The sequence below is a fragment of the Cryptomeria japonica genome, chromosome 5 (assembly GCF_030272615.1).
Source record: "Cryptomeria japonica chromosome 5, Sugi_1.0, whole genome shotgun sequence".
Taxonomy (NCBI): domain Eukaryota; kingdom Viridiplantae; phylum Streptophyta; class Pinopsida; order Cupressales; family Cupressaceae; genus Cryptomeria; species Cryptomeria japonica.
Window position 1 is genome coordinate 763,579,483 of NC_081409.1, and position 11,675 is coordinate 763,591,157.

Genomic DNA, 11,675 nt, shown 5'->3' on the forward strand with positions numbered 1-11,675 from the left:
TAAATGATTCAGTCAACAAGAGTAAGATTAAGAATCCATTCCGAATTGTTTATGGTTACATTCCTAGGCATGTATTATAATTGAAAGATCTTGAAAATGGTGAAGGATATAAAAGAAGTGCTAAAGGAGAATAATTTGCTAAACATATTCAAGATTTACACCAAGTAAGAGACAACTCAGCTGGAAAAACTAGCAATATAAAGAGAAGACAAAGTTAAGAAGAATTTTGAAGTGGGAGACATGGTGTTGACACATCTACAAAAGGAATGATTTCTCATTCATACCTATAACAAGCTCAAGTGGAGGCAAATTGGACCTTGTAAGATCATTAAGAATTTTCCACCAAATGCTTATGAGTTGGAGCTACCTATAAGTTTGGAGATCTCTCTATTTTTTAATGCTTATAATTTATATACTTACTAGGAGGAAGATACATCATAGCAACAAGAAAAAGAGGAGATCACATCACCAAAGAAATGGATGGAATAATTACTAGAGGAAGAACGTGAGGATGCTAGATGGTCAAGCCTAGTAGAGTTGGAATCATTTTAGTCAACCATTAGCAACAAGATTGCTAATGTGAAGCAACTAGATAATCATCATGTAGCAAAATGATAGTAGCAGTTATAAAGAATTGTTCTTGCATCAACTAATTTTGACCTAGAACATGAAAGATTTCTACTCAGTGAGTAGGGGATGACAAAAAAGTGTACCCCAATAGTTTGATGTAGGGGTGTCATATTTTAAATGTTTTTTTTTTATTTGACTATCTAAACTTCATGAAACCACCATATGTGCAAAGGGAAAGTCATTTTTTCAAATTTAAAAATTTGAATTTTTGACTATTTGGGCCAGCAACTACCCATGTACAATCACATTTATGCCCCAAGAAGAAGCCCAATATAGCATATAGGTTTAGAAGGGATTTTTTAATTTTAAAAACAGGTTGGTGAGAATTTATTGAATATTTTCATTGGCTTTAACCAATTTAGATAGGATTGAAGGAAAAAATATAGAGAACAAAACAAGAGAGAGGAGTAGTTGGAGAAGAGAAAAAAAAGAGAGGAGGTCCTGAAGACAAAAATACTAATAGAGGAATCTTAGAGTTTGCCCAAAGTTTTCAAGAAAATGAGTATGTTATATAGATGATTGTGAAGAAAGACTATATTCTTACCAAAGTAATGAAATAATGCTCTTCTAAATCTGAATCCTCTCTTGGACCATGTGTATTCTTGTGAATGTGGGATTATATGAGTTGTGCTACTTATAAAAGGAGTTATTTGTGTGTGAGAGAGAATTTGGGTGTTTAAGGAGAGGTTACTATGTGTTAAAAACTTTTGCTGCGTGATTTATGCTATTTTCTATAGTTTCAAGGAATGTTCCTATAACTAGACTATCTTTTGCAACATATATTTTTGTTCCTATAGATTTTCATAAAAAAATTGAAGCTTGTTTTTGGCATGGATTAAGTCTCTGCACCATATATTTTTAATACTATTGCATTAGTCTCACCTCTGTAGTTTATTCTGACTTACTATAGCTAAATATTTGATTTCAAACAATATTGCAAGATAAAATTATTAAATCTAACATCTACATGTGTAAATTTAACATATCTATGCTTTCAAACCTCAATGAAGGTGACAAATGAAGATCTAGAACTAGAACCAATTCCTAAGAACAAGTGATGATGGAGAATGACTATGATAATTTTATGGGCTAATGTTGCTGCAAATATATGCCACTTGTAAATTTATTATTATATAAAAGGCACTACTTGTAGCTAGAACAAAACATAAAGAAAAAGGGTTTTCTACATTCCAGAGTGAATATTCATTTACATAGTGGATTATTTCTACAGTAGAATTGTTTTAGTTTTATATCTAACATTAAAAGTAGTTAAAAAAAACAACTATGAGATTTGTAGATTGAATGAAAAAAGAAAATCTTTGTGTGAGTCTCATTAAATAAATTGTAAAACTAGATACTTTAATGACATTGACAAATTGTAGATGACTAACTATCGGACCAAAGTCCATATTGTTGTTGCCACCATGCTAGATTAATAGTTATTTGTGATGGAAGATCATATATTAAAGAAAAATCATTGATATAAGTGCACTTATGTTTTACCACTCATATGTTTGAAAAATGTAACTTTTATACATCCAACATTTTTGTATAGCCATTTTTTTTCATAAAACTGAATATTACAGCCCACCTTGACCTACAAGATTCACTTACTAGCAACCAGTCAATGAATTGACATTACAGCCCACCCTGGGTTGCAAGATTAACCTAGCAATCAGTCAATAGAATTGTGAAATTTATTAGTCTAGTAATTTAATGGCTCTAGGTTTAAATCCACTTGCTATATTTAATTGGAAGATATGGCTAAGTTTTAATTTTTCCTATATTGAATTGAAAGACATTCTTTGAAAATTTGTTAGTTAATAAACCAACACCATGCATACATAAGTGATGTATTTTTAACTCATAAATCTTAAAACTCAAATAAGATCTTTGATTAAAATGTAACAAAAATTTCATAAGACACTCCACCTGCTAAGCATGTCTCTATAACACATTAAACCTAAACTGGATCATTTCCCATCATTTGTTTACAATTAGAGAATGCTACCATACCCTAGGTCTGCGCTTTTGAAGTTGGTTAACATGGAATATCAATGCTCACCTGGGCTGGTAAAGTTCCTAAATAAAAGGATTAACTTGCCACTGCATAGGGCACATATTCGAAGGTTAGACCCATGGAGGCATGTCCACTTTATGCTATTCAAGAGAAATACCAGATTACTTGCTGTCATTATGATCTCTGTTTGGAAAGTTAGGAAGAGTACCAGCAATCGTGGGCTACATCAGTTCCACCTGCTAATACGTCTAAATATAATTCACAAAATTCTGCTATCTAAATTACTTCAAAACTGTCAAAACCACCAAAATTTATATATGGCATACAAAAGCACATTCTTACAAAGTCATCAAAATTCTCAGCCAGCCTTGACAACATGCCGTAGAAAAATTATCATTCGTAGTCCAGTGACAGGAACCAACTCATATTAGAATTGACTCATTATGTGTGTCGAGCATTAGTGGCTGCAAGAGTAGAGATATCGCTACTGATCGGTTCTTCAAACTTTCTCTTGAGCTCCAAGCTCCTTGGGGTCATTTTCTCAACCTCCTCTCGAGTATATATAAAAATCTTACGGACAACACTGCAAAACTCCCTGTTTACAAGAAAAACAATTCATAGAAAATAATTACTACATAGCGAGGTTATGATAGAATCACCTAGTGAGAAACGAGCTACTCTTTTTGGATTGAAAATTGGACATTGATACTTACTGCCAGGGATCATCTCCTACAAGCATCATATCTCCCTCATCATCTGTGTAGACAACTTGCCAGCCTTTTCTTGGATCCTCCAGTTGTCCTTTAAAATTGAACATCAAATCAAGCTCATGGATGAGCTCTTTGTATCCTTCAAATTTTTTAAGATCTAGAGCTCGCCCAAGAGCACTACCCTGCTTATGTACCTTCATTGTGATGAAAAATATGGTTCTGAACTGTCAGAATCATTCCAATAATATATAAAATTTACAAAATTCTAATTTCTGTCCTACAGAAATGCTGAATGATTAGTACCTTAGTACAGCTCCTTGTAGTATTTATCTCAGCTCTGGACTGTGTTTCTTGTAATGGTCTCCAAGATGCTGTTTCTTGCTCACAGCTAATAGCAGATGTATCAGACCTGATCAGCCTTGTTGGCTCCAACCGTTGGTCAACCTCAGAGAATTGTAAAAGAAATTCTTTTTGGGTATGAGCAGAAACTTGTAGGTCTTCCTCGTTGACAGAAACTCTATTTTTTGATGGATTTGGCTTACTGCCTGAGAAAATGTCAGTCAAATGAAGACCGGATAATTTGCAATTATTGTTTGCAAGGAGTGAAATGACTTCAACTCCCTTATCTTTAGAAGCTTCCCTTGAAACAGAACCAGGCTGATGCTCTTTCGTTCCCTGTTTATTAGCTTGCATGTTTCTCAATAAATTTTTGCTCACACTATCATTTCCCCCTGAAACTTCTGAATGGCACGGCATCATATGCATTTTCCATTTTCCCAACGCTTCCATTCCCATGTTTGATAAATTTGGGTACCCATTGAAGCCATTCCACCTCATATTTCCACTTGGTTTGCGAGATGGTGCCATTAAGGTCAGATATTGCTTCTGATTAGACTCACTGAGTTCCTCAAGTGGGTTTCTGGAAACCTTCATTCCTTGTGAATTTTCAACAATACGATTAGTATATGGCCCACACAGCTCTTGCATTACACCAATGCCCTGAAAACTGGGAAAACATCCCCTATATACTGAGTCATGCCTTTGCAGTGGGATCCAACTTTCAGAAGTCAATCTTCCCTGAGAGCATACAACTTTGGTTTTGACATCATCTAGTTTTGGCACACACACAACTTTCCTTGGAACATTGTCAACTTCATTTTCACCCAAAGATCCTCCCAAGGTCATAACATCCTGACCTTGCAAGACCCTTGTATCAAATCTTTGCAACTGAGTAAAATCAATTGATGCCTTATCTGAGACGAAAATCAGACAAAAGAAGAAGAACTTTTGAGAAAAAAAGCCAACAATGTCACTTTAATAATGACTCTTTGGATATGTGTGATAAAAAACATAATCCTTACCGTTAAGTGACAAATCTTGATTGGAAGGCAGTATATTTGGCCGGGGCCTCTTCTTTTTGGCTGTTTGTGAAGGATTAATTTTTGAAGGCGTCAAGGCAGGTTCTATTTTCCATGGTGAGACCCTCTCTGCTCGTGGAATAGCTGATGTTATTATTGCATCCCATTGCACCTGAAGTTCAGCAAATTAGAAGAGTGAATATAAGCAAGAAGTTGCACGGTTCTGTATTGATTATATAGTGATGAAAATTAAATCTAAAGAAAGACTTTCTTCTGTTCCATAAATACCTTAAGGCATCTCCACTTTGAATCCGGCCACCTCATGGGATCAGAATCACCTATTTTAATGATAGTACCAGTAGATCTGTCAAAGAGAAACATATATCAGGTATACCTCATCTTTGAAAAGAAATTCCTGTTACTACGTAGTTGCTTTTATCTTCTATCTATAGCCATCAAACAACTGCTAGTTATTTAATAAACCCACAGCGCTTGGCATATTTCAAATTTCACCATATCCTAATCCAACAAAGAACAGTTATTGAATCCTTTGCTATCTATTACATCATAATCTATCTATCAATACTTGTCTTGCCTATACTACACAAGATTTTAAAGTAAAAGGTGCTGAATAGAAAGACCGTTGCTCTGGGGCTGCTTCTTCCTCAAATCTCATCTTGAATCTCATGCCAACTGACAAATTACTGCTCATGGCCTCCATGTATTGATCATAAGGAATTATGAATTCTGAGGGGCCGGTTCTGCATAATATGTATAGATCCAGACATCAAAAAGGATGAAACAAGAATTCAGACCAGGCAAGAAATATAAGCAGATTCAAGTAACACACTGTCCCTTTATCAATGAAATCTTAAAAATATAGGAAGCTCCTGGGAAAACGAGGAGTGCAGCTATCCGTAACACTTTAACATGGCTTAGAAAAAAATGCTCATAAAATGAAATCAAAAGACAAAAAGTGCTGCCCATTTGTCTATTTTTTTTGACACTGCAACGCACAACTGCTTCGGGAACCCCTTAAACTGATAAACATTTGTTGAAACAACCATGCAATTATTTGTAATTATTTTTTATTTTGTGACAGGCTAACCAGTGGAGGGCATTAAACTTAAAAGTGTTTAACATTCAAAAATGACTGACATTTTCTAGATTTAATATGTAAGATATAAAACTAGCCAATACCTCTGCAACTCTGTCTATTTCATATGCTACCCTTTTCGAAATATCTTTATAAAGTACTAAAATGCATCCCATGCCCAATCATAAAATTATCAAAGGCTTTGTAAGCTTCTAAAACTTGACAACCTACCTAGGTGTTTCTTTCACATTCCTCTGATTTTTATCAGTAAGGCGCATTAAATAAATTAATTTGAGTGGTAAGAGCCTTGTAGGAAATTTCATCAGTTCACCTTGGCTTGTACAAGACACTAAACACAGTCCTTGTTGAAATTGCATGTGACGCAGTAGCAAGAACACCAAGCTGCATGCTGTGACTGGACATAACTGAGGATGGAATGTTACTGTGCTGACCCATGGCACGCCTAATCCCTACACGTAGTTGGCCATTTTCACCCCTGAAGGAAAAAAAAAAAAAAATCCTACATAAATAAGAATACACAAAATAATAACATTTTAAGAAAGTTCCATACAAGTGACAATGGCCAAGCCTGGAAACCTCAAGAAGATGAACGCATCTCCTGGCAGAAGCCTTTTGGATCTAACAAAGGCATTCCACCCAGTTGACAGCAAATGAGTCCTTGCCCCACCTATTTTTTCAAGCAAACAAAATTAAAATGTGTTTGTTAGCTTTCTTTAAAAAATTAAAAACTCCTTAGCAATGATTAATTAGAAAAGCCTCTTTAACATATTCTTAATTCACTAAATTAAGACATTCAAAAACTCCCATATTTCATCATATAAACTAGAAGCAATATCTGAACCAGCTGGTTTCAGTAGACAAAAATTCATTTCTGTTGAAAACGTCATATAAATGTCATTCAAATACAAGAACTAGAGAGAAATAGACTGGTAATGGTTAGGAAGCATTGCTAAAAACACTTACAGAAAGAGTTTGCCCTATAACAAGCACCTCAATCACAATCGTTCACACAAATATGCATCTTATTTCTTATAGCAAAGATAAATTGCTATTTGTTATGCATAAAGACCAGGTTGTTCAGCTTGAGTTTAGGAAAAAGAGAAATAAAAAATTGGTTTAAGTTCATATATACAAAAATTATTGTTCTTTTAAAATAATATTATTAAAATTTATGATGGAAAATTTTTAAATTATTTTATATATATTAAAATAATTAAAATATGTAAAAAAAATAATAATAATAAAAAAGTTTAGTGGAATAATCTATTTTTATTGAAAAAAAAAAAATTACAATAGAAATCATGATTTTAAAAGTATTGAAAACTATAATGATTTAAAAAATAGCTAATTGCTCTTATTAGCTATATTTTAAGAAATAAAAAGATATTTAAAATTCATATATCTTTATACAAAAATACAATATTAAAAATAAATATTGAAAAAAATATTTAAAATAGACTTTAATTTTTAAATATAATAAAATCCAAAAAACTAAAGAATCTATCTTTTCTCTAATGAATTTCTATAATATCCATTTTTTAAAATCAAATATAATGATAATTTCAATTTTATAAAAATTAAATTTATTTTGAAAAAAAATAATGATCACTTCAACTCTGATAAAAAATAATTTATTAGTTAAACTTCAGAATATCAATAAAATTTTGAATACTAAAATTCAATCAATTTTAAAATACTAGAATTAAATAAAATTAAATGTAATATAATTAATCAAATTAATGAAATTATAATTTTAATAAATGTTCTTATTTAAAGTCAAAACCTAAAACCTCCTGAAACTCTACAATTACAATATTTTACAAATTAAAACCTAAATTATCATTTAAGCCATAAAACCCAACATCACACAAGCTCTTTTCTTCTGTTCAACTGAAATACAGATGGATGGGGAGGACAGGTACTGCCCATACACAGATGAATCCATCTGTGTAAAGCCAATCCAGTTCTCTGTTTATCTGAAAACAGATGCATCCATCTTTTCATAATATGGTCGAAATTGAATAATACTTTGAACGGAAAAATTCAATATATCTTCCTAAACTTGAAATCTAATTTAATACAAACTAGCAGAGAATATGGCAAGCCACCCACCACGATAGATGTGCCGGAAACTCCAATTATTTCCATGTAGATCTCTGGCAACTATTTCTTGAGTGGGAGGTTGTTGACTCATGTCCTGTTAAAAACAGAAAGCTTCCATTAGATAAACGATTCTAATATGGTTAATGCTATCTTCAACAACGCCCAAGGTAATATAAAAATTAAATATCAATGCTTGAAGAATTGTCTACTTGGAAAACTAACCAGAGGTCCAAGGCATTCCTCAGCATATTTCTTGGGAAAACACAAAAACCCACCATTGGTTGTGTCAGAAGCAGTGAGAGTCTTACAAAATGAATGTACAGAAGGCCTTGCAGGCGGTGGAGGAGGAGGATCCATATCAGTGGAGCACTCATCCTGCTGTGAATGAAACAATCTATATCAGCTCACCCACTTCCTGCTGCATTTAGGTCTGAGATATAATGTCATATGGACCTATACATGCCAAACAGGCCTTAGCATAAGAAGGATTGAAGAGCATACCTCTGCCTCGGGAACCAAACTAACATTAGCAAAAACTTCATCTGTGTCTGGTTCAGCCTGCAAGGAATGTCATAAGCTAAATAGTCCAGAACCATGCAAAATGAGTTCAAGCAAAAAAGAATTGATATGAGCTTACCTGCAGCAACATATTCTTCACCCGGCAAAGAATTTTGGAAGGCAGATCATATAAAGGCAACTGTTTCTCAGCTTCCTGGTTCGTGGATGCTTCAACCTGCAATACACAACGAATTTGTACAAGCATCCATTTCAGTTGAAGATAGAAGAGGAATGCAACGAGGTAAAGAGGCATTCATTACGAAATAAAATATCAAGAGGTACATTACTTATAAGGGTAGGTATTGACCTCCACAAAGTGTATTACTAATTTAGACGAAGGCCGAACACACAGTGACAATGATATGGTGGTCTTTGAAAGATAATTCAAGGAGACTTTCAATTCGTGGGATCATGCTTACATTCACATTGAAGTACAGCCACTCTTTGGAAAAACAGGCCAAATGATCATTAAAATATATATATACCTATACCTGCTCTATATGACCCTGGGGGAAGTAAAACACCCTTTCTCCAATCCTTGGCACGGTAACACGGGGGCCAGCACAGGCATGCCAGAGCTCTTCATAGAGAGGATCACTGACATCTGTACCAAAATTAAAGAAACAAACAATACAAACATTATCAGAAGATTAAAAGATATGTTCTAAATGCATTATGCAGAAAACCCATGTGCCCAAAGGCCTGTTCTAGCAGCAACAATGATCTTGTAGCACCAGCACAACCTAGCATTCTAAATGTGGTTACAAGAAGAATAAAGATTCTAACACACCAAAAAAACCACACAATGCAAAACACCACTCACCTGTGCAACAAGATGAATCAGATGGAGTTCTAGGTCCAGCAGCCATGCTTCTAAAGCAAGTTCAAATCAATAGCTACTGTCTATTATTGTTGGTGTTATTAGTCAAGGCGGCGGGAATTTTTCATTAAGGAAAAGACTTAGTAGTTATGCACTCTAACTTGGTGTTCATCAAAATCTTACGTGGCAATATCAAATCTCTCGATACCTGTGTACCAAATCAAATCTAATAAATATATTTCATTCAAAAATGAAGATCGGTAAATAAAATTTAATGTACCACACTGGCACCAACTATTTTCTAACTGTTTTTCACCTATAATTTTTTATTTTTAATGAAAGGTAGTCCACAAATTCATTTTAACCTAAATTTAAATTAAACCAATTAATGCATGTCTACTACTTAGCAGCCCCCTTGTTTTGAACCCAATTCCCAAAGAGACACGTTCAAACAAATAAACAATAAACAATAAACAATAACTAATTGTTTTTCTTTTTTCAGAATTCTTGATTAGTTTCCTCTTTACTTGTCTTTGCCTCAAAATAGGGATTATTAGGTGAGAGATGTGTGCTTCTCCATACAAGTGATTGCACAAGCTTCTTGACTCCCCTCTCCCAATGTTAATAGTTTAATCTTCTAATTCTTCACCACTTAAATTTCTCTTGAGAATTTTTTTCCAAATGGTTTGAAGATCAAAAGAGATTTAAGTGTAAATTCTATAAACTTGTAAGTAGATCATATGATTTGTTACTTTTTAGATCTAATAAAAATATTTCACTTGAAAATGAAGATAGGTAAAATAAAATTGAAAGTGCAACACTTAAGCTAGCTATTTTTAACTATTTTTCATGCCTAAACTTTTTTTTTTTAATGAAAATTTGTCCACAAATTCATTTTATCCTAAATTTAAATTAAACCAGTTAGTGCATGTCTACTACTTGCCAACCCCTCGTTTTGACCCACCATTTCCAAGGAGACACCTTCAAACAAAGAAAACAATAACTAATTGTTTGATTTTGAAGAATTCTTGATTATTTCTTGTTTCCTCTTTTCCTACCTTTGCCTCAAAATGGGGATTATTAGGTGAAGGATGTGTACTTCTCCATACAAGTTGATTGCATAAGATTCTTGACTTCACTCTGTTAGCAGCAATCAAGAAGGAAGACTGAGAGGTGGGGGAGGGGGGGTGAATCAGTCTTCCTCGGATCACAGCAAATCAAACTTCAAAACATAAATTGATAGACTGTACCAATAACAAATAAACAAATTAATAGCACAACACACAATGCCAAAATTTTTGATGTGGAAAATCGAGTTAAGGGAAAAACCACGGTGGGAACCTACCCACAGTAAGATGATACTCTGCAGTAATATGTGAAAATATTACAATGGGGAATGCACATGCATTCAGGCACACTGCCTAGAGCTCACTGCTCAAAATATATTTGCCTAGAAGGCTACAACACTCAGGGAAGTCTCACTGCCTTACAATATGATTCAGACTACAATACGAAAGAAATGAACTGCAATGATAGTATCTACAAATGCCTGATGATAGTTCTGGTTAAGCACAAATGTCTGCTCTGCAACACCAAACTCACCTCAACACTTTCTTAAATGATATATCCTTGTTCACACATTCATCTCTCTTTGATAATGTAGACACAATACCGACACACAAATTACATAAGAATCTCACCTATATATATAGATTATCAACCTTGATAACAAGGTCGGCTAAACACTCAACCCTCATCCTACAATTATAAAAATTACATTGCATGATACAAAGATCAACCATCGGACGAATATTATGATTTACATTACATAGAATGGACCTAATTCAAATTCCAAAATGATCACATCCACCAGAAATTATGCCAAGATCAACCACAACATGCTACACCACGAGAAATAGGTCACATAGCACAAAAATCATCACCGGTTCATAGAAGTCACTAAAAAATCACACAACGATCAATGAAGATCACAAAAACAAATAAGACATGACTAGAAAACACCAACAAGCACATTAGAATCACCAAGAACAGTTGCACCAACACCCCTTATCAAATCTTCATCGATCAACATCTAGAAGCTCAAGAACACAACCAATCATCAATTGTCATGAGGAAAGATAACTTTTAGAGCACCAAATCACGAACCATCTGAATTGAAGATTCACAAGATCGTCCCAAACAATATCCCAAAGACTCAGCATAGGGCCTGATCACACTGGAATATACCAGAGGAAATACCGGATTCTGCAAAATAGTGATTAGCGAAACCAAATTACAAAACCGGATCAGAAGATATTCCCAAACTCGCCAGAATAAACCATAGGAATATGTTGACATC

General features: G+C 33.9%; 1 protein-coding gene across 3 annotated transcripts; it reads right to left on the reverse strand.

Moving 5' to 3' along the window:
- Positions 1–2,804: 2,804 nt before the first annotated feature.
- LOC131036557 (auxin response factor 1-like) lies at positions 2,805–9,414 on the reverse strand. 3 transcript variants are annotated; one of them, XM_057968448.2, is made up of 14 exons: positions 9,320–9,414; positions 8,988–9,100; positions 8,576–8,671; positions 8,440–8,496; positions 8,161–8,313; positions 7,948–8,032; positions 6,412–6,502; positions 6,146–6,310; positions 5,360–5,479; positions 5,007–5,082; positions 4,722–4,890; positions 3,664–4,613; positions 3,364–3,554; positions 2,805–3,245 (listed from the first exon to the last, which is right to left on the reverse strand). In XM_057968448.2, exons 1-14 carry the CDS (start codon positions 9,363–9,365, stop codon positions 3,092–3,094), a joined length of 2,466 nt encoding a protein of 821 aa, XP_057824431.2. In that variant the 5' UTR covers positions 9,366–9,414; the 3' UTR covers positions 2,805–3,091. The 3 variants fall into 3 exon arrangements, with proteins under 3 accessions (XP_057824431.2, XP_057824430.2, XP_057824432.2); XM_057968447.2 differs by having other exon boundaries at positions 8,161–8,316; XM_057968449.2 differs by lacking the exon at positions 5,360–5,479 and having other exon boundaries at positions 8,161–8,316.
- Positions 9,415–11,675: the final 2,261 nt, after the last annotated feature.